We start from the raw sequence: 23671 nt of genomic DNA on the forward strand, positions 1-23671 counted from the left end.
TAATCTGTATTTAGAAATGTAATAAAATCTTGGTGTGTAATCTTTACAGTAAGTCAGAAAAAGTGAGCATGGGAGAAACTCCAACAGGGTAGCTGAGTGAGCGTCTCAACTCAATGTCTTGTGTGTCCAAAGACACTGCTGGCCAGGCTCTCAGCCAAGTCCCGAGTATCAGACTGCTGTCAGAAGCCAGACAGAACGAGACACCCCTCGTCCCTGGAGGCTGCATTGACACAGACACATGAAGGTTCAGCAAGCTTTCTCTTATAACCCTTTCTTCTTGCAGCCCCCCGCCGCCCCCACTCGTCAGCAACGACTCAAAGGGAACTCAGAAGAGCGCAGTGCGGGCAGGGCCTGGTGCGCTCGGCCTGGGATCTGACCGTGTCTTGGCACCTTTTCCTCCAGGCCTCTGACAAAGAAGACCTTTCAGTGTCTTGCAGTCGACAAGACTGTCACTGCAGCATTCCAGGTCGCACTGGAACCAGTCTCACACAGGCTCAAGTGCCCATTTTCTGAGGTTCTAAGGCCATCATTTCACCCTGGCCCCGTCTTCTGAGCGAGCTCTGTGCGGGCATCTCACGCTCAGGCAGAGCAGAGGCTCCACAGTGGGGTGTGCAGCCCGTGGGACGAGTGAGGTGACCCACGTTGAGTGTGGAAGACGAAACCAGGACTCCTCCTCCGCCCACTTCACCCCATAACGATGCCCAGTGTCCACATCGTCCCTAGCGTGTCTGATGTCAGTGCACTCATCTCTGTCCCAGTACCACCGAGCCTCCTCTGCCAGGAGCCTGAGGAGCAGCTGGAGTGACGACCACCAGCCCCGGTCCAAGCGTGGGAACCGGCAGAGCTGGGGCTGCAGCAGACGCAGGCTGACGTGAGCCCCTGGACCACACTGCGCACCTGCGGTGCCTGCACCTGCGGTACCTGCACCAAAGGCATTATGAATGAGCATGGACACGGATGTTACAGGCAAACACACTGTATTGCTCACCAGGAGTTGCTATGCTGCCTATACTATAAATAAATATATATGAGCTGCTAATTAAGTTTTTAAACTGACGGGTGTATGATCAAAAAAGCTTGAGACCACTGGTCTAGAGCTGAGTTTCCCATTGTGTGTAGCCACTCGATCTTTTTTGGTCAAATTAGATAAATGCAAACCCTGGTTCCCCAGCCGCCAAGGGACGCACCTTCCATCTCCCAGCGTCACGTGGTGCCAGTCCTGCTGCAGCAGATGCGGCAGAGCACAGCTCCCTCATCACAGAAGGTGCGCTGGACAGCGCTGGTCCAGAATTTGCTGCATAACCAGCATTTCCTAAAACTTAAGTCTGAGCAACTACCTGAGCGCTAAGATGACCCCAAACTGCGCTGTGCTGTGTGTGTCCGTGTTCCCGGATTCCCACAAGTACCTCCCAGCCCGGGAATGGACAGGCCGCACCTGAGCAGCTCACCAGTGTCAGGCGATGTAGCCAGTACGCCCTGGGCTGGCCCACTCCCGCTGCGTGGGGGCCTTCAGCACAAAGGAGGGCACGAAGCAGCTCGGACCTGTCCAGCAGCCACAACAGACCTCGCCAGAAAGGAACCTCAGAGCACTCAACACAAGGGAGCAAACAGCACCTGAGCACACTTCCAGCAACACGCCACAGGACAGACCTTTATCTCCACACAACAAGAGGGCTCGTGGCAAACGGGCCTTGGTCACGATGGAGAACCATTTCAGGTGACAGCCCGGGGCAGCTGGCCAGGCTGTGCTCAGGGGTCCTGCTCCCAAGTTCTGACTGTGGGAGGGCGAGTTCCTTCAAGCAGAGGGGAAGGTGGCCTGCGCAGCCGGGCTGTTTTTCTGTGGAGTGTGGGGTTCTATTTCTTTGGGGTCGATATGCCACATGCCAGCACGACTCGGCTCTGCTGGCCGTCGCTTGGTGAACAGGAGTTTCCTCGTGTTCAGAAGTCACCCAAAGCCACAGACCTCGTGTGCAGCAGCGAACCCCTGGGTCCTTAGAGGACATTCGGAAACAAGTCACTGGCCGGGCCCACGCGGGCGTGTGGTGCTCAGATGCCTCAGAGAGACCTGCTTCTCCCGCCTCTGCCATCTCCCTGCCCAGTCTATTTCCTCCAAACTCCAGAGGGCAGTGCCCCGTGGACCTGGTGGAGGATGTCATGAAAATCTCGGCTGGGCTTCCCAAGCCAGCACCCGCTCTGACCCCAGCGGCTCCCACAGGCCACCTACGTTGTCGTCGTCCTCTATGGCCTCCCCCGTGAAGTAGAGCACGGCGCGCGGCACGATCCGCTCACGGAAGAAGTGTCCAATCTCAAAGTCGGAGGCTAACGTGAATTCGGAGTCTTCATCCTGAGGGGAAAAGCGAAGTGCTAACTTGCTTCAGTGGGGTAAACATCACATTCCCTTGCCCATGCCTGACCCCCCACTTCCAGTGACTCGGCTTATAACGCACCCAGTGCGGGCACTGCTGGGTGACAGGCATCTCTGAGGTTAGGCCGTATTAAAGGAACCCTTGCAGCCAAATGGCAGGAAAGCGTAGGGCCCAGAGCCACATGTGCGCGGGGGTGAGGCTCAAGGAGACGCCTGCCCTCAGGTCCACCCGCGGCACGCGCGCTGCTATCCCACCCCCACGGTGCAGGGAATACAAATTCACCCTTGGTTTTTAGGCAGTAAGAACAGATTAAAAAGAAAGTAGCAAACTACTCAGGAAATAAGGACCTTAACAGCAAAACAACATACTTTTTTGATAATGACACACAACTTACCAGTGATTCTCCATCCCCTGATGCTAGAAAAAAAGACAGAACACATCTGCATTACATCGACAACCAAAGCCTTCTAAGGCCCACACAGGAAGCTCAGCTGACAAATAAAATGGAACAGCTCACTAGAAATTGCCTAAGCGTTGTGCCTCCCCTTGGCCGGCTCCCCACTCCCCCGCCTGCTGCAGGCTGAAGCTGTGGCCCCAGCACCGCTAGGCCCCCTTCCCTCTCCCCACCCCCAATCAAGGGCCAAAGGCCGGTACCCAGTAATGCTCACAGGCCCAGCTGGAGAAGGCCACTTTCAGAAGAGAATTTACAGACGTTTAAAGCATCAGCAGATGGAAAGGTGAACCGGCTGCCCAGACTGTGGCCGTTCAGGGCATTTTTGTTTTAAGCGGAGTTTTAACCCGTGTCCTACAAAACTACAAGCGACGCTTCGGTAGAGAAACAGGAAGCACTTTAAGGCTGTAAGTCCTCAGTGCGACCGAGGCGCTGCATCTCAGCTAGGCGGAAGCTGCATCCCTGCTTGCTTGCGAAGGGGAAGGAGAAGGTAGTGCGGAGCCGCTCCTCCCGCAAACACTGCAGCACGCAGGGCGACGTCACTCACCGACACCCACGGCAGAGGCCCGCGCTCCACACAAAAGGTGAGCTGAGATTCGGTTCCAGCACCCACGGCCCTACAGACCTCGGTGCCGAACTACAGCCCAACACGGAACCAGGAAGACACAGCCTTAAAACCATGCTCAGTGAAGCCCAGTGGCGCTTCGCCAGGCGTCGCGTCCCCTTTGCCGGGCTCACCCTGCCTTTGTGTCTTCCCTGTCGCCCCTCTGCTGCAAGGTCTGTCTCCGTGGCCAGCACAGACAGGGGCACGCGCCATCTCAGCCACGGCGGAGCGGGTGCTGGTGTGAGCACCCCTCCCCGTGGGCGGTGGGGGGCCCGAGCCTCGGCGTGTGAGAGCCCCACCTGCTGTTTAAGATGCAGGCTCGGGGCCTCTGGACTCAGGGGCGGCAACAATCACAGCAAGGACTTCCTCACCTGACTTCTGGGCCAGTTTGTAGGATTAAAGCCAAACAGGTTGCTGGACTAGCCATCTTTTACTTCCTTCATTTCAAAAAGCATTTCAGCAGTTTGGGTTTTTTTCCTTGACCACTCCATCACCCCTCCCCCACTGTCATCCTCTATTCCTTTTCATAGAGCATATCACTTGATATTATGTTTATTCAATTACTTTAAAAATAGTGATATACCATAAAATTCACCCACTTTAAGTATACAATCCAATGACTTCTCATACATTTTTAGACTTGTGCAACCACAATACAGTTTTAGAACCCCCAAAATCACCCCCCAATTCTTGAATCTACTTGATTCCATTTTAATTGTTATTATTTAAAACATCCAAAAAAGCCACTGAATTTAGGAATCAAAGCCCCTTTGCTTCACGGTGAATTCACACAGGAAGCCTCCCATATGTGAGGCTCTGAAAGGGATCTTCCCGAAAAAGGAAATTTAAGAACTACATTTATGGCTGTTCTTGTCCCCAAAACTGATATACATCGGCATCTTCCAGGTTCGAAGACAAGTCACGGAAAATAGCCACAAGAGTGAAAGACAATGGACTGCATGGCGACGGGCAGCTTGGTAACTCGGCACAAGAGTCAGAGTGAAGACGGAAGCCACGCCGTGGCCCCGACAAACAACCCAAAGGGCCACCAATGACCTAGATCAGAGCCGACATTCATCTCCAACTGTTGTTTGTTCACGGAAAATAGAGAGAAAATGTTTTCCCCTCATATCCATATTTTAATGCTGCCAGCGGGTCTGGTCTTCGAATTCTCAGGATTAGGAAATTATGTAAAGACTTCCAAGTAACTTTCCTCAAAACCAGCGGCTGAGCCATTACTACTTCCATCTCTCTTTTACTGGAGGGTGGGAGCAGGGAGCAGAGAGCAAGCGTCCAAGCTATGATTCTGTCCTAAGTCTGTGTTTGTCACAATATGTAAGTTCCCAAACCCCTGAGCTCTATACCAAGGCTCGAAGAAAAAACCAAAAACCCACCTGAGAGGGCGGGGAGAGGGAGGGGTGGGCCGACGCCCTGCAGGCTGTAGGGGTGGGAGCAGAGCAGCCACGCGGAGCCCTCCCCCTGGGGGCGGGGGCATGCAGCTCCGCCAGCTGCCCAGGCTCACCCTCCTGCCAGGACAGGCACCCGTGGGCCCGCCCGCACAGCCACGGCTCCGCCCCCCAACGCTCGCCAGAGGACCAGAACCGCCTTCCTGATGTTAACAGTCATTCTGTGTGTAACCTGGAGTCACCACCCAGCCCACTCACCTTTCAGCGGACTGAAGAAGTTGAAAAAGGAATCGTTGGGGACTTGTTTGGTGATTGTTCTGACGGTGCCTCGGCCCTTATGTTTCTGCTTTTTCTTGATGGTTTTGACTGTTACATTTTTTCCTTTCTTCCAGTCAATGGTACACCTACAGGGACAAGACCGTGATCACGGGGGTACACACTCCATGAGAAAAACTGGTCACACGTGTGTCCAGCAAGCAAATCACAGCTCTGTGCTTAACCCCAAAACAACTTAACAACCTGTGAGCGAGCACTCGGCACACGGTGAGCTCACGCGAAGGCCAGTGAAGGCGGAGGGCCCCGCCAGGCTGGCTGTCAGCGCGGCAGCTCCCGGAGCTGCACAGCTTTAACCCCCAGACGTTTCGCAGGGGTCCTCCAACATTCTTCCCGTGACCACGCCCGCTCAAGGGCTTGTCACCTGCTGCCCCGTCGCAGACCCCACAGCGCACAGGAAGCCACCCACTCAGGCGCCTGAATTCTCAAGACAACTAGCTAAGCGAGTGGGACAAGTTGGAGAAAGCAAGCAGGTGGCTACCGCAAACACTGGTGACCGGAGCAAGACACAATGTTCCAAGTGTGCTGAGCGGCCCTTGGTGGGGACAGCACTCTGAATCACCCTGGACCAACAGGTAAGCCCTGGCAGTGTCTGAACAGCGTCTGCTCAAGGACATGCCTGGAAAGGCAGGCCTTCTCACCCGATGGCCTGGCCGTGGGAAACAATCTACATTACTCTGGCCATTTCAGTCTAGCAGGATTTTAAGAGAGTTCTGTATTACTCACACAGGGAGATTCATCAGGATAAGTACTTGGTTCAGTGAATAAGGATAACTGTTTCAATCAAGAATAAAACAATTTCCCAAACCGTCTCAAACCACCCAAGAGGAGTGAACTCCAAGCCACTCTCCCTGGTGGTCCGCAGGCTGCAATCACCAAGGCGCTCAGCCCTGAGGCCAACCACGCTCATGCTGCCTCACCGCGGTCAGTGCTGCGCTGCACTGACTCATTCATTCACTCGACAAATACCCGCTGAGAGCAATTTATCAGTTCAATGATCACTGCTTCACTTACGGTGACTGGAGATCCCAATGCCCTCATTAAAACGAGGAAATCGGGCCACCACCCCAAACCCTGGCCCACGTAACCACATGATACATTTCCCAGCGCCAGTCATCATATTCCCAGAGAGACTCTTTAATTTCCATCTTTGTCTTTTGGGCTTTTAAACAGATTAAAGGCTTTCTGCTTTATTCCTAACTTCCATCTTACTTGTAAAGTTGTAAAACCACCTCCTGCTTTTGTTTCAGAAAAAGAAGTTGCAATGGCATTTCCTTACCCGTCACAGTCAACTATTTCAGGACCTTCAAAGGAAAAGGGATCGGCCTTATCTGGCTCTGACTTCATCTTGTACGTTTTTGTCAGGACTGAATTGGTAAAGTAGTCGTTGGATTCAAAGTGGAACTCTAATACAAAAGACTGGAAAAAAAGACAGAAACTGGGCTAAGCACCACTTAAAATCTATGACTAATTAGCGACCGACTTTATGAATCACACAGTACTTACTGGAACCCAGCTCTTCCCTAAGCATGACACCACAGGCAGAAACCATGACTGAAAAGCTCAACAGGTGTTGCCACGTAAGAACTTGCTGACTGCAAAAGCACCAGCACAGAGTTAAAGCAGGGCAGCAGGCGGGCAAATACCCGTCACCCTTCGGGCCCCGCCACCCCCCCCCAGGGAGGACAAGCTCTCCTGAGGAGTGTGGCTTCTCCCTGCCGCCCCACCCTCCCTTCCCCGAGAGCACAGCAGGGCGGGGGTCTGGAGGCAGAAGGCGACAGCAGAACCCTGTCCCCCTCTCCTTTCTCTTGGGCAGAGCAGCTCCTTCTCTGCCGCGCAGCGAAAGGGCCAAGACTCCACGTGGGGAGAGAAGGGGAGGCACTGACTGGGCCTCTTCAAACCACACCAAGGACAAGTTCACCCTTCACTCACAAAGCACTCTTCAGACCTACAGACACGCACGGGAGGAATGGACAAACGGGTGTACAGAGCAGTAGTAACAAATCAGAAGATATTCGTGTGCACAGTAACGAAATAGATGAAAAATAAAATGAGACGCCCCCTTTCTGTGCAAAATGTCCAAAGAACACATGGTACTGGCAAGGGTTTTGGGAAGCCAGGGGCACTCATATACTGTAAAGGGCTTTGTGAAGGGCAATTTGGCAATATCAAAAAATTAACAAAATAAAAAACATTCTGGGAGCCAATAATTCTGTTTTGAGGAATGTGTCCTATTTCAGGAAGATACCTGGATGGATGCAGCAGCATGTGCAAAGATATTGACCTCAGCCCTTCTGACAAGACAACCTGGGGGAAGTAAGCAACAGTCTAAAGGACCGGCCCTGGGTCTGGCCAGCCTCTGCCTGTCAGTGCTGCGTGATTCTGGGAAGCTATTCCACGTCCCTATGCTTTCGTTTCCTCACCTGCAAAATGGAATAAACAACCCTTTCTCTCCATGAGTTCACTTGAGGATTAATCTATGGAAGCACTTAGAACAGGGCCAGGTTTACAGGCATTACTTGCTAAATGTTAGCTATTTCTATTTTTATTGTAATGGTACAACCATCAGTTGAGAAAAAAATTAAGAAGACTAAAAACAAGCCACTTCCACAAGGGGAAGTGAAATAAGAACTCCCCCAAGAGGGGGATGAGGAAGAGAAGGGCCACAAGGGCCTGGGAAGTACAGACACAAGTGGCCAAGAGGATTGGAGGCAGTCCTGTCAGTGTTCAGAAGGGATGGCAGGGATCTGGCCAGGTCTCCACTGACCCCTGCCAGCGTGGTGTGGGCTGGAGGGGAAGGGAGGTCAACACCCACAAGTCACTAGGCTGGCAAAACCAAAGTGCAGTGAGGACAGGAAGGCAGCTATGGGGAATCAGAACATCGGCGGAATCCCTCTCCACGGCTCTCCTGGACCTGACCCCAGGCCCCATAAACCCGATCTTTATCTTGGACTTCAGTCAGTGGAGACTGCTATTACTTGAGAACTGTTGAGGGTGGTGACCACAGATGTGGATGACCCACCTTGGGGACTGGGCTGGGCTAACGAATGGCACTGTTTTATTCCGTCCTTCATTATGTCCATATAGATATGGACAGAATTATTTATCTTCCTCTCTCTCTCCCCATTTCCTTCTCCTGCCATTTCTCCAAACCAAGGGTGCTACTTCCTTTCTTCATATTTTCCTACTTTTCCTTCTTTCCCTAGGCCTCTGTTTAGTCAAGAATGAGTCAAACACAACTGGGGATGATTTAAAGAAAGTGTCTAACAGTCCAACAGAAAAGGGCCCAAGGACGAGGCGACCTCACTCACACCCCGCTAGAGCCAAGTCAGCCATGAACATATGACAAATGCCCAGCCACACTCGCAATTAAGTGTAAAATTCCATCTCTTCTGCCCAGCAAAGTAAACACGGCTGCTACTGTCTTTGCCGACACTTGTGCTGAGCAGAGAGGAGGCGGTCCCCAGGCAATGCTGCCCATGTGGTCAAAGCAGACAACTCATGTCCAGGCAAACGACATACGGGGATTCTCTGTACTGTTGCTGCAGTGCTGCTCTAAGCTTGAAATTATTTCAACATAGAAAGAAACCAAGAAATGTTATTATTACAAAAAGAAAAGTGTAAAAAGATACCACTAGCATCATCAGGAGTGTAAATTGAACCACCTTTGGGACTTATAAAGGTTTGTCTCCTTCGACCCAGTAATTATACACTAAAAGGAACCTAAACTGAGGAAATCATCAGAAATTTAAACAAAAGCCTGGGGCACAAGTAAGCTGATCATAACGCAACAATTTATAACGGGGTGGTGGTGGCAGTGGCATATTCTGGGGAATGTTGAACCTTTTTTTTTTTTTTTTTTTTTTTTTTGCGGTACGCGGGCCTCTCACCGCTGTGGCCTCTCCCGTTGCGGAGCACAGGCTCCGGGCGCGCAGGCTCAGCGGCCATGGCTCACGGGCCCAGCCGCTCCGCGGCATGTGGGATCTTCCCGGACCGGGGCACGAACCTGCGTCCCCCACATCGGCAGGCGGACTCTCAACCACTGCGCCACCACGGAAGCCCTGTTGAACCTTTTTACAGCCAACAGATGCAGCAACTATTTTCCACCCCGTAGGGCCTACGTGAGGTGAAGAGAGCAGTGCAACACTGTCCACACACTGGGATTCCACTTTGCTGAGGTACAAACATGGTGACCCTGGAGAGTGACCCTGGGGAGGGGCAAACACCCTGGCTGTGTTTCCCTCTGAAGTAAAGTGGTTTCATTTTATTTTCTTTAGACATTTTATTTATTTGTTGATTGACTGATTGATTGCTGCGTTGGGTCTCTGTTGCTGTGCGGGCTTTCTCTAGTTGCGGCGAGTGGGGGATGCTCTTGGTTGTGGTGCGCGGGCTTCTCATTGCGGTGGCTTCTCGTTGAGGAGCATAGGTTCTAGGCGCACAGGCTCAGTAGTTGTGGCACACGGGCTCAGTAGTTGTGGCCCGCGGGCCCTAGAGTGCAGGCTCAGTAGTTGTGGCACAGGGGCTCAGTAGTTGTGGCTCGCGGGCCCTAGAGAGCAGGCTCAGTAGTTGTGGCTTGCAGGCTCTAGAGCACAGGGTCAATAGTTGTGGCGCATGGGCTTAGTTGCTCCATGGCATGTGGGATCCTCCCGGACCAGGGCTCGAACCCGTGTCCCCTGTACTGGCAGGCAGGGAAGACCCCGTTTCATAACAATTTTAAAAAGCGCAGAGACTATGGGTAAATTCACTAAGCTGCTGACAGTTATCTCTAAAAGAGTGCACAGCGTTCTGTACACTTCTCTATACTTTCTAACTTTTCTTATGCAAGCACGTATGACTTTCACAATGACTTAGTCTACCACAGCTAGGGCTCCAGCCTGTCTATGGGCCACAGAAGAGACCAAGGAAAATATAAGACAGATGGGCTGAGGAAGAAAGGGAATGGACCAAGGAAATCATCAAACAGGTGCGTGCGTGTGTGCGCGTGCGCAACACACACACACACACACACACACACACACGCACACACACGAAAAGAGAATTCACACCCATCACAGCAAACTACAGCACTCTGCCACAGGAGGCCTCTAGGGGATGCTGTGGCCAAGCCTCGCACAGGTGAGGAGCGATTACTGGGAAGAAACTGACAAGAGGAAGGCGCTGCAATAACCTGGGTGCCGTAGGAAAGAAAGGGCTCCCTCAGCTACCAGAGTGACCCCCAACCTGTGAGCAGGCATCACTCTGGCTGGTGTCCACACCCCACCTGCTGCGGAGGGATGTGTGAATGTCACCTCCAGAGTGGAGCAGACCAGGAAAGGGACAGATACAGGTGTGTGTGCCCCCACCCCTTGCCCCCAGCAGGCATCACCCGCAGGCCAGGGTAGAGGGAATCCCGCTCACACTGCTCTGTGGTGGGGAAGTGGGAAGAGACCGGGCCTCAGCCCCACGGCCCTCAGGCACTGTGTCTTCAAAACCTGAAACCAAGAGCCACCAGGCAGGCAGTCAGTTGTGTGGTGCTGGAATTGCTGTGGCACTGGAATGGAACCCACCAGCCACAGGCAGACTGGGAGGTCACGAACAGTGCTCCCCGAGGACCCCAGCTCAGGCATCACCGTCTCAAGGCTGCTTCACAGAAAAGGACAGGCTGGCTTAGGTCAAACTCCCCTCACTAACTGGGAGGCAGCCTACGAGAGCAAGTATTCTGGATAGATGTGTTTCCAGACAAATCAAAGAGCAGGGAAACATTTTTTCAGTCTTATCTATCCGCAGTGATTCTTGAAGGTAAAACCTAGTACATTTCCTTCACTAGTATCTTGGATTTCTGTTAAAGTGCTGCTTATATTTGAATACGTACCAACCATCCTTTGCAGCCTGTTTTACATACATTCCACCCTCACAAACCTGGGAGACGCTTAGGAGAAGGAGGACATCGCCCCATCTGACAGAGGAAACAAACTAGCCCAGAAGCCACAGCATGGCACAGTGGAGGCCACGTCGGAGGAGTCCCCTCCTGTGCCTGACTCCTGCGCCTGCCCCCGAACAGCTGGTGGACTGAGTTACTGTCCGGCTGTGCACACTGCCGGGTGAGGCCCAGGGATGCAATGTGAGAACACACGTCGCACTCCAGTCACCCAGCAAGTGAATGGCCGGGTGTGGATTTCTGGCTCTAAGCCCTTTACCCTTAGTGGCCTGACCCTTTCTGACACCAGCCAGGAGTTCAAACAATCAGTACTCACCATAGGCTGTCCAGGGTCTGAAAATTTCACTTTGATGTCCTGCAGGTGCTTCAGGATTGGCTCATCATATTCCTAACCATGAAGAGAAGAAAAGAAAGTTCTGCTGAGCTTTTACAGACAACACACATGTTCGCACTGAGTCACTGTTGCACCTACTCCTAGACACTGGATAATTAGCCCTGTTGGAATTCTGTCCTTGTCACTCCCAGGAAGCCACCCAAATTTGTTCAGTCACTAGCAGTCTTAGGGTGGCAGCAATGAGGTGCCACCTTTGTCTGGCACGGAGCACTGGTAACCACCAATGCCAAGCCAGAAGGGCATCGCGCTCATTGCCAGGGGCAAGAGCCCTGACTGATTTCACAGCCCCACCAGCTGCCAGTATAGACAGGGTCGGAAATGCCGTCAATTAAGACTGCTGGTCCGCAGCATCTCCTAAGAGACAGAATCAGAAGAAATACCTGGACAAGCTACTGACCTTGGCGGCCAGTTCCCCCCGCTTAGGGCACGTGGTGATAAAACAGCCCAAATCCAGCAACACACACAGTCAAGGACACTCACAAAGCAAGTCTGAGACCTAATGGCAGGCACTATGGAAGAGCCTCTAACGATGGCTCTATGCCTTTACGAGTCATCATTATGCAAACACGGAAGTTCACCAGGGCCTGTCGTTTGAGAAAGGCCAACTGAGAAAAACTCAGAAAAAAAAAAAATCACAGGACCTGAAACCCAGTGACCACATACTCACGAGAGGTGCTTTATTTGTGAAACAGTCACTTCACCCTGGAAGTCTGGGGACTGGACCGGAAGGATTTCCTGAGGTTCCGCTGAGCCTGATAACTACCAACTTCCCAATTTTAAATTCTTTCTACATCACAAGCAGACCTCGTTTAATGCACTTCACTTTACTGTGCTTCACAGATATTTTGGTGGGGTTTTGGGGGTTTTTTGGTTGTTGTTCTTGTTGCAAATTGAAGGTTTGTGACAACCCTGCGTTGTCAGACAATGGTTAGGGTTTTTTAGCAACGAAGTATTTTTAAATTAAGGTACGTACATTTTTGAGACATAATGCTATCGCACACTTAGTAGATTACAGTACAGTGTAAACCTAACTTTTATGACGCACCGGGGAACCGAAAAATTCATGTGACCCACTTGAATGCTACGTTCACTTTATTGCAGGGGTCTGGAACCAAACCCACAATGTCTCCGAGGTCTGCCTGCATAGAACAAACCCAAAAAAAAGCAGTAACAAAGGCACCTTCCAAGTCTCTAGACAGAAAGTTAAGTCCAAAGCAGTTTTCAAAGGCCACATCAGTCTGAGATGTCAAATCCTAAATTCTAGAGCCAGAAAACACTTGGCTCCGAGTGTTGGCTCACGTGTATCAGTGACTGAGCACGTATGCCTAGTTCTAGAATCACCAAGGCGAATGTATCACCAGTATGTTTTCCAAATACACGGCACTGGGACCTTCAAGCCCACTGCAGTCAAGCTAGCAGCACCACGGGTGCCGCCCCATGGCCAGGAGACGGCCATGATGCTCTTGATCTCCTCCAACAACCTCATGCCTTGAGGGCCAAGGACCTTCTGTGGCCCAGACCACAACGCAAAGCCCTAAGTTAGCAGGCTCAAAACTCAGGGCCAACAGTGGAAGCAACTCAGGGACTGACTTAAAGCTGCTCTCCCTAAGTTTCAAAACTCTGCTTTTGGACCTATCTTGGCTACCACCAACAGAGAACCCAAGGACCTACAGCCAAACCCACCTTTGGGATTTAATGTCTGACCAAAATGGAACCTACTACCATTACTTGCTTCAGGTTATAAACAGCCCAAACCAGATTTCATCACTCTCTGCATACTACATGAGTACTCAAAAAATGACACGTCTTTTTACAACCGTAAGACAAAAAGCAGCGAGACACTCTGTGGCATAAATACTGAAGCACTGATACTAAGACAGAGGTGCTGGGAGAACGGAAGAGACACCTCATTCAAGTACAGCTGACCGTACTTGAAACCAAAGAAATGCTACAGATGAAGCAGCAGCGCCATCCCTGGGTTACTAACTGGCTGGCCAGGCAACACCAGGAGCTAGGTCTCCCAATCAAGTCGCCTAACCAGCACCAAAAAGCCTACCTCGTGACACCCCTGCCACCACTCACAGTGTGCCCCCAACCTGCAGCATGGGCATCACCTGGGGGACACATCAGGAACCAAGATCCTCAGGCCCCACCCAGACCTGACTCAGAGCCTGCACTTCCACGAGACGTCCCAGTGACAGGCACACACACCCTTCTCCATCTGGTCTGCCGGCATGGGGATTTTCAACCCTTGGGGGTACATCGGAATCATGAGAGCTTCTACAAACACCTCAAACTCTCGCTGACCTGTGGGTGGGGAGGCACTGATGCTGCTATTTAGTTTTAAAAGTTGCCCAAGTGACTAACCTATAGGCAGGGTGAATCTGGTTCTAGCATATATTACTCAATTTTCCCAATAAATTTCTGGCTCATGGCATTCTAGTCTTCTAGTATTCTTGGTCTAGTATGCTTTCTTTCTTTTCTTTTTTTTGGCCATGCCACTCGGCTTATGGGATCTTAGTTCCTGAACCAAGGACTGAGCCCGGGCCCTGGCAGTAAAAGGGCCAAGTCCTAACCACTGGACCGCCGGGAATTCCCAACGGTCTAGTATTCTTAAACCGCACCTTTTCACATGAGACAAGAAAACACAGGCTATTGTTAAGTCATGTATTTTAAATGTTCCCCCCGTCTGGAAGGGGAGTAAGAAACGCATCCCCTCCACCTTTTCTTCAGTTCTGGCTTACAGATAAGCACTGAACAAGGCAGGCAGCAGACACAGCAACGCAGCAACTCTCTGGAACCATTCTGACTGCAGCTGTGAAACCTCTGCAAACTGCAGTAGAGCGAGCTAGCTGCACGCCACCTGTGGCCGTGCTCTGATATAAAAGCACTGTGCTGACCCGTCTGGAATAGGTCCAAATGCAGAGATGGCCCCCTCTGTGGACTTCTGAGCAGTACCTATTTCTGAATTCTGGAAACTTCTACCATAACTGAGCTCAGGGAAAGTCACATTTGTTACCTTTTAATTGGTTCACCATTTCATTAGAGAAAGCTCAACAAGGCAAGACAAAGAAAGTTTGACCATTCCCATTAAAAAAAAAAAAGACTTTTTCAAGGAAAATGATTAGAAATTATTAGCAACTTGTTAAATACTTGTACAACTAGCAAGGCGGCACAATAGGTCCATTTCAAATTTCAAAAATCAATCAAAACAGAAGGCTGCGTGCCAGCGAGCGTGCGCCTGTGTGTAAACGTGCTCATGGGTACATGTGTACACACACACGCACGCACGCACACTTCACCGCTCAGTATCAACTCCTCCACTCTCACCCCTCGCCCTCACGCTTCTCGCTTGTCCACATCACTGTGAGGTAGAGAAGGGTCTGGAATCTGTTAACAAGCTTCCTGGGGTGAGACAACAGACACTTTACAGGAGACAAAGCGACCCTAAGCTCGGCTGAGGTTCCGCGTGGCAGGCCTTTCCGTGAGGGCCGCTACACGAGGGCACACGGGGGCTCCAGCTGCAGCCAGGCCTCCCGGGGACCCTGACTCCCCTGAGTTATGGTCACAGAAGGCACCTTTCCACCCACAGTCAACAACTGCTAGACATGCGGTTGAAAGTTCACAAATAAATAATGTCTTCTCTAAAGTGGGAATGTGCCTGTGTGCTTACCTGAACTAATTCACTTAGCATATCTACATTTCTGAAGATGGTAAACCAGAACTCTGGAATTCCTTTTGGGTTTGGCTCTTCTGCTGCTGCTGCTTCTTTTTCCGCTATGACTGCTTTATTTTTTATGTCTCCCTAGAAAAATAAGATGCAAAATTGGATACTTATCATGAAGCAACAACTTTACAAATAACTGAATGGCTTAATACAGACCATATTTTCAGAATCCCATGTAAACTTCTATCAAAAACCCTTGCTCTTTGAAACTGCATCTCCAAGACCACTGTGCCCATCACAGTTTCCAACGTCTCTGAGGAACAAAGCATTTAAGGCATTCCAGCCAGATGTAACTCCAGACCAAGGGGAAAAGAGCTGAAGAGCTGATACAATGCCCCCCTGACTTGGGGGGCGCTGGCTCGCTGTCCCTCCTGGGATAACCACCAGACGGATACTCCAGGATCTCCAGCAACAAGAAACTGCCCCGCAAGCTGCACGTCCAATGATACGGAGATGTTGGGACAGAGGCACCATGCGCACATCAGGGGGGTGACGAGAAAGGCGATGTAGCCACGAGGAGGGCAGTCTTTTCTAACATCACAGGCCTGACATGTGATTCTTAGAAGGACATGATCACAAGGGGCTTTTTAAGTTAACAGGGGCAGATTTTCCTCGCACGACGAAGAACTGATTCACAACTGTATTGATCCACAGGCATGGCTTCAACTACGCCAGATTCTACATGTTTTTAAAAGATCAGAAAGATGTACAGCTACCAAAACTAACATACACTTAAAAAAACAAAAACAAAAAAACCCCAGAAGTTTATACTATAGGATAGAAAAGCCACTCCCAAATGTAAAATCAGGTCAACAAAGTTCACCTTGTCGTTTTGGGACTTTCCGTGGCACTGCAATGATACCCATCACCAAAAAAAAGGCTGCAAGCAGGTGATGGACAGGGCACATCACCAAAAGGACCATTTACCAATGTAAAGTGGTGAGATGCACTGGGGCTACTTCACTGTCACTGCTGGTCCCCGAGCAGGATGGCACGGATGTTTCCAGTATGCTCTCCCCACCACCGCCCACCCTCTAGTATCTGCCCTTCTACAGACACAGCTGTGCTCTCCTTGAGGGTTTTTGCTTTCTCTCGACTAAGACTTTTTCTGATGTTTTAATCTCCACTCCCCTGATCCCTTATCTCACTGTACCACTGTGCAGAGGTGCCACAGACGGCTGAAAAAGGGGACTGTGTCTGGCTCACCACATTAACTAACAGAACCAAGCTGTCCAGTTTCACTGTCATAAAGAAATCTAAACATCCTAAGGCTGAAGCCGCACCTACTGTTAGGAGCTCTTTTCTTTGTAAAAGAAAACCACCAGATTTCTTTTTTTCCCCACCAGCCGCACTGCACGGGGTATCAGTTCCCCAGACCAGGGATTGAACCCAGGCCACAGCAGTGCAAGTGCAAAATCCTAACCACTAGACCACCACCCCAAACCATCTTATTTCTAACAGCATTGAAACAGAACACAAGTGGCGCTCATTAAAAAAAACTTACGGCCAATTTGTCCTCCTCTTCGTTCTCACTGTGCCATTCGGATTCTGCGTCTGTCGGCTCGGCGTCACCAGTGATGAATTCCCTTCTCTAAGTAAAAACGAGATCTTCTTACTGTTACACTCAGTTACTCAGAAACTTGAGAGTGAAGACAGTGAAATTGTAAATAATGTATATAAAAAGACTGAAAACTGGATGCTTTTATAGCTTAAGATTCTAAGTTTTGGGGCTTAAAGAATAACATACGGGGAAACATTCAAGATGGCAGAGGAGTAAGACGCGGAGATCACCTTCCTCTCCACAAAGACATCAAAAATACATCCACATAGGGAACAACTCCTACAGAACACCTACTGAACGCTGGCAGAAGACCTCAGATTTCCCAAAAGGCAAGAAACTCCCCACGTACCTGGGTAGGGCAAAAGAAAAAAGGAAAAACAAAGACAAAAGAATAGGGACGGGACCTGCACCTCGGGGAGGGAGCCGTGAAGGAGGAAAGGTTTCCACACACTAGGAAGCCCCTTCGCGGGCGGAGACTGCGGGTGGCCGAGGGGGGAAGCTTCAGAGCCATGGAGGAGAGCGCAGCCACAGGGGTGCGGAGGGCAAAGCGAGGAGATTCCCTGCACAGAGGATCAGTGCCGACCAGCACTCACAAGCCCAAGAGGCTTGCCTGCTCACCGCCGGACGGGTGGGGGCTCCGGTCAGAGCGCAGGGAGAGGACTGGGGTTGGCTGCGTGAACACAGCCTGCAGGGGGCTAGTGCACCACAGCTAGCCGGGAGGGAGTCCGAGAAAAAGTCTGGACCTGCCTAAGAGGCAAGAAACCATTGTTTCGGGGTGCGCGAGGAGAGGGGATTCAGAGCACTGACTAAGCGAGCTCCAGAGACGGCTGCGAGCCGCAGCTATCTGCGCGAACCCCAGAGACGGGCATGGGACGCAAAGGCTGCTGCTGCCACCAAGAAGCCTGTGTGCAAGCACAGGTCACTATCCACACCGTCCCTCCCGGGAGCCTGTGCAGCCCGCCACTGTCAGGGTCCTGTGATCCAGGGACAACTTCCCCGGAAGAACACACGGTGTGCCTCAGGCTATTGTAATGTCACCTCATATTCCGTATCCCTCCCTCTCCCCAGCCTGAGTGAGCCAGAGCCCCCTAATCAGCTGCTCCTTTAGCCCTGTCCTGTATGAGCGATACGCCCTCAGGCGACCTATATGCAGAGGCGGGGCCGATACAAAGCTGAACCCCGGGAGCTGTGCGAACAGAGAAGAGAAAGGGAAATCTCTCCCAGCAGCCTCAGGAGCAGCAGATTAAAGCTCCACAATCAACTTGATGTACCTGCATCTGTGGAATACCTGAACAGACAACAAATCATCCCAAAATTGAGGGGGTGGACTTTGGGAGCAACTGTACACTTGGGGTTTGCTTTCTGCATCTAATTTGTTTCTGGTTTTATGTTTATCTTAGTTTAGTATTTAGAGCTTATTATCATTGGTAGATTTGTTTATTCATTTGGTTGCTGTCTTCCTTCTTTTTTAATATATGTAGATATATATATATATATTTTTTCCTTTTTCTCCTCTTGTTAGTGTGTATGTGTATGTGCTTCTTCGTGTGATTTTGTCTGTATAGCTTTGCTTTTACCATTTGTCCTAGGGTTCTGTCTGTCCTTTTTTTTTTTAAAGTATAGATTTTAACGCATGCTATCATTGATGGATTTGTTTTTTGGTTTGGTTGCTCTCTTCTTTCTTGTTTTCTTCTTCTTTTTAAATTACTTTAAACATTTTTTTATTTTTAATAATTTATTTTTAATTTTAATAAATCTCTCTCTCTCTCTCTGTATCTCTCTCTCTCTTTTTCTTTCTTTTTTTCTCCCTTTTCTTCTGAGCCGTGTGGCTGTCAGGGTCTTGGTGCTCCAGCTGGGTGTCAGACCTGTGCCTCTGAGGTAGGAGGGTTCAAGACACTGGTCCACCAGAGACCTCACAGGCTCACGTAATATCAAACGGCGAAAGCTCTCCCAGAGATCTCCAACTCAACGCTAAGGCCCACCTCCACTCAACGACCAGCAAGCTCCAGTGCTGGACACCCCATGCCAAACAACTAGCCAGACAGGAACACAACCCCACCCATCAGCAGAGAGGCTGCCCAAAATCATACTAAGTTCACACCGCAAAACACACCACCAGACGTGGACCTGCCCACCAGAAAGACAAGATCCAGGCTCATCCAGCAGAAGACAGGCACCAGTCCCCTCCACCGTGAAGCCTACACAACGCACTGAATGAACCTTAGCCACTGGGGGCAGACACCAAAAACAACATGAACTACGAACCTGCAGCCTGCGAAAAGAAGACCCCAAACAGAGTAAGTTAAGCAAAATGAGAAGACAGAGGAATACACAGCAGATGAAGAAGGTAAAAACCCACCAGACCAAACAAATGACGAGGAAATAGCCAGTCTACCTGAAAAAAAATTCAGAGTAATGATAGTAAAAATGATCCAAAATCTTGGAAATAGAATGGGGAAAATACAAAAAATGTTTAACAAGGAACTAGAAGAACTAAAGAGCAAACAAACACTGATGAACAACACAATAAATGAAATTACAAATTCTCTAGAAGGAATCAATAGCAGAATAACTGAGGCAGAAGAACAGATAAGTGACCTGGAAGATAAAATAGTGGAAATAACTACTGCAGAGCAGAACAAAGAAAAAAGAATGAAAAGAATTGAGGACAGTCTCAGAGACCTCTGGGACAACATTAAACGCATCAACATTCGAATTATAGGGGTCCCAGAAGAAGAAGAGAAAAAGAACGAGACTGAGAAAATATTTGGAGAGATTATAGTTGAAAACTTCCCTAATATGGGGAAGGAAATAGTCAATCAAGTCCAGGAAGTGCAGAGTCCCATACAGGATAAACCCAAGGAGAAACACGCCAAGACACATATTAATCAAACTATCAGAAATTAAATACAAAGAAAAAATAATAAAAGCAGCAAGGGAAGAACAACAAATAACATACAAGGGAATCCCCATAAGGTTAATAGCTGATCTTTCAGCAGAAACTCTGCAAGCCAGAAGGGAGTGGCAGGACATATTTAAAGTGATGAAAGAGGAAAACCTACAACCAAGATTACTCTACCCAGCAAGGATCTCATTCAGATTTGACAGAGAAATTAAAAGCTTTACAGACAAGCAAAAGCGAAGAGAATTCAGCACCACCAAACCAGCTTTACAACAAATGCTAAAAGAACTTCTCTAGGCATGAACACAAGAGAAGGAAAAGACCTACAATAACAAACCCAAAACAATTAAGAAAATGGTAATAGGAACATACATATTGATATCTACCTTAAATGTAAATGGATTAAATGCTCCAACCAAAAGACACAGACTGGTTGAATGGATATGAAAACAAGACCTGTATACATGCTGTCTACAAGAGACCCACTTCAGACCTAGGGACACATACAGACTGAAACTGAGGGGATGGAAAAAGATATTCCATGCAAATGGAAATCAAAAGAAAGCAGGAGTAGCAATTCTCGTATCAGACAAAATAGACTTTAAAATAAAGACTATTACAAGAGACAAAGAAGAACACTACATAATGATCAAGGGATCAATCCAAGAAGATATAACAACTGTAAATACTTATGCACCCAACACAGGAGCACCTCAATACATAAGGCAAATGCTAACAGCCATAAAGGGGAAATCGACAGTAACACAATCATAGCAGGGGACTTTAACACCTCACTCTCACCAATGGACAGAAGATCATCCAAAATGAAAATAAATAAGGAAATACAAGCTTTAAATGATACATTAAACAAGATGGACTTGATATTTATAGGACATTCCATCCAAAAACAACAGAATACACTTTCATCTCAAGTGCTCATGGAACATTCTCCAGGATAGATCATATCTTGGGTCACAAATCAAGCCTTGGTAAATTTAAGAAAACTGAAATTATATCACGTATCTTTTCCAACCACAATGCTATGAGACTAGATATCAATTACAGGGAAAAATATGTAAAAAAAACCAAAATACATGGAGGCTAAACAGTACGCTACTAAATAACCAAGAGATCACTGAAGAAATCAAAGAGGGAATAAAACAATAACTAGCAACAAATGACAATGAAAACACGACGACCCAAAACCTATGGGATGCAGCAAAAGCAGTTCTAAGAGGGAAGTTTATAGCAATAAAATCCTACCTCAAGAAACAAGAAACAGGGCTTCCCTGGTGGCGCAGTGGTTGAGAGTCCGCCTGCTGATGCAGGGGACACAGGTTTGTGCCCCGGCCCGGGAAGATCCCACATGCCGCGGAGCGGCTGGGCCCGTGAGCCATGGCCGCTGAGCCTGCGCGTCCGGAGCCTGTGCTCCGCAACGGGAGAGGCCACAACAGTGAGAGGCCCGTGTACCACAAAAAAAAAAAAAAAAAAAAAAGAAACAAGAAACATCTCAAATAAACAGCCAAACCTTACACCTAAAGCAATTAGACAAAGAACAAAAAACCCCCCAAAATTAGCAGGAAGAAATCAGGAAAGGAAAGAAATCATAAAGATCAGATCAGAAATAAATGAAAAAGAAATGAAGGAAACCATAGCAAAGATCAATAAAACTAAAAGCTGGTTCTCTGAGAAGATAAACAAACTTGTAAAACCATTAGCCAGACTCATCAAGAAAAAAAGGGAGAAGACTTAAATCAATAGAATTAGAAATGTAAAAGGAGAAGTAACAACTGACACTGCAGAAATACAAAGGATCATGAGAGATTACTACAAGCAACTCTATGCCAATAAAATGGACAACGTGGAAGAAATGGAAACGTTCTTAGAAAAGAACAACCTTCCGAGACTGTACCAGGATGAAATAGAAAATATAAACAGACCAATCACAAGCACTGAAATTGAAACTGTGATTTAAAATCTTCCAACAAACAAAAGCCCAGGACCAGATGGCTTCACATGCAAATTCCATCAAATATTTAGAGAAGAGCTAACACCTATCCTTCTCAAGCTCTTCCAAAATATAGCAGAGGGAGGAACACTCCTAAACTCATTCTACGAGGCCACCATAACCCTGATACCAAAACCAAACAAAGACGTCACAGAGAAAAAAAACTACAGGCCAATATCACTGATGAACATAGATGCAAAAATCCTGAACAAAATACTAGCAAACAATCCAACAGAACATTAAAAGGATCATACACCATGATCAAGTGGGGTTTATCCCAGGGATGCAAGGATTCTTCAATATATGCAAATCAATCAATGTGATAGACCATATTAACAAATTGAAGGAGAAAAACCATATGATCATCTCAATAGATGCAGAAAAAGCTTTCAACAAAATTCAACACCCACTTTTGATAAAAACTCTCCAGAAAGTAGGCATAGAGGGAACTTAACTCAACATAATAAAGGCCATGTATGACAAACCCACAGCCAACATCATTCTCAATGGTGAAAAACTGAAACCATTTCCTCCAAGATCAGGAACAAGACAAGGTTGTCCACTCTCACCATTATTCAACATAGCTTTGGAAGTTTTAGCTACATCAGAGAAGAAAAAGAAATAAAAGGAATCCAAACTGGAAAAGAAGAAGTAAAGCTGTCACTGTTTGCAGATGACGTGATACGATACGTAGAGAATCCAAAAGATGCTACCAGAGAACTACTAGAGCTAATCAATGAATTTGGTAAAGTAGCAGGATACAAAATTAACACACAGCAATCTCTTGCATTCCTATACACTAGTGATGAAAAATCTGAAAGAGAAATTAAGGAAACACTCCCATTTACCACTGCAACAAAAAGAAGAAAATACCTAGGAATAAACCTACCAAATGAGACAAAAGACCTGTATGCAGTAAACTATAAGACGATGAAAGAAATTAAAGATGATACAAACAGATGGCGAGATATACTGTGTTCTTAGATTGGAAGAATCAACATTATTAAAATGACTATACTACCCAAAGTAATCTACAGATTCAATGCAATCCCTATCAAACTACCAATGGCGTTTTTCACAGAACTAGAACAAAAAATTTCACAATTTGTATGGAAACACAAAAGACCCCAAAGAGCCAAAGCAACCTTGAGAAAGAAAAACGGAGGTGGAGGAATCAGGCTCCCTGACTTCAGACTATACTACAAAGCTACAGTAATCAAGACAGTATGGTACTGGCACAGAATCAGAAATACAGATCAATGGAACAGGATAGAAAGCCCAGAGATAAACCCACGCACCTACGGTCACCTTGTTTTTGATAAAGGAGGCAAGAATATACAATGGAGAAAAGACAGCCTCTTCAGTAAGTGGTGCTGGGAAAACTGGACAGCTACATGCAAAAGAATGAAATTAGAACACTCCCTAACACCATACACAAAAATAAACTCAAAATGGATTAAAGACCTAAATGTAAGGCCAGACACTATCAAACTCTTACAGGAAAACATAGGCAGAACACTCTACGACATCAATCATAGCAAGATCCTTTTTGACCCACCTCCTAGAGAAATGAAAATAAAAACAAAAATAAAGAAATGGGACCTAATGAAACTTAAAAGCTTTTGCACAGCAAAGGAAAACATAAACAAGATGAAAAGACAACCCTCAGAATGTGAGAAAGTATTTGCAAATGAAGCAACTGACAAAGGATTAATCTCCAAAATTTACAAGCAGTACATGCAGCTCAATATCAAAAAAAAACAGGCTTCCCTGATGGCGCAGTGGTTGAGAGTCCGCCTGCCGATGCAGGGGACATGGGTTCGTGCCCCAGTCCGGGAAGATCCCACATGCCGTGGAGCGGCTGGGCCCGTGAGCCATGGCCGCTGAGTTTGTGCTCTGCAACGGGAGAGGCCACAACAGTGAGAGGCCCGTGTACCGCAAAAAAAAACAACCCAATCCAAAAATGGGCAGAAGACCTAAATAGATATTTCTCCAAAGAAGA

At 48.3% G+C, this 23671-nt stretch overlaps 1 protein-coding gene and 1 non-coding gene across 6 annotated transcripts in view; both read right to left on the reverse strand.

Moving 5' to 3' along the window:
• NAP1L4 (nucleosome assembly protein 1 like 4) overlaps positions 1 to 23671 on the reverse strand; it is a 63676-nt gene that overhangs the window by 7534 nt on the left and 32471 nt on the right. For all 5 annotated transcript variants that reach the window (XM_067747942.1, XM_067747943.1, XM_067747944.1 and 2 more), the window contains 7 exons: positions 16703 to 16789; positions 15145 to 15276; positions 11394 to 11465; positions 6440 to 6579; positions 5086 to 5231; positions 2761 to 2783; positions 2225 to 2344 (listed from right to left, as the gene is read on the reverse strand). In XM_067747942.1, coding sequence (XP_067604043.1) covers positions 2225 to 2344; positions 2761 to 2783; positions 5086 to 5231; positions 6440 to 6579; positions 11394 to 11465; positions 15145 to 15276; positions 16703 to 16789 — 720 coding nt within the window. The remainder of the gene's footprint in view (positions 1 to 2224; positions 2345 to 2760; positions 2784 to 5085; positions 5232 to 6439; positions 6580 to 11393; positions 11466 to 15144; positions 15277 to 16702; positions 16790 to 23671) is intronic.
• Positions 10617 to 10743, reverse strand: LOC137231362 (small nucleolar RNA SNORA54). Its single transcript, XR_010946486.1, has one exon. It is a non-coding gene; the product is annotated as a small nucleolar RNA SNORA54 (small nucleolar RNA).

This window comes from Pseudorca crassidens, chromosome 9 (genome assembly GCF_039906515.1).
Source record: "Pseudorca crassidens isolate mPseCra1 chromosome 9, mPseCra1.hap1, whole genome shotgun sequence".
Classification (NCBI taxonomy): domain Eukaryota; kingdom Metazoa; phylum Chordata; class Mammalia; order Artiodactyla; family Delphinidae; genus Pseudorca; species Pseudorca crassidens.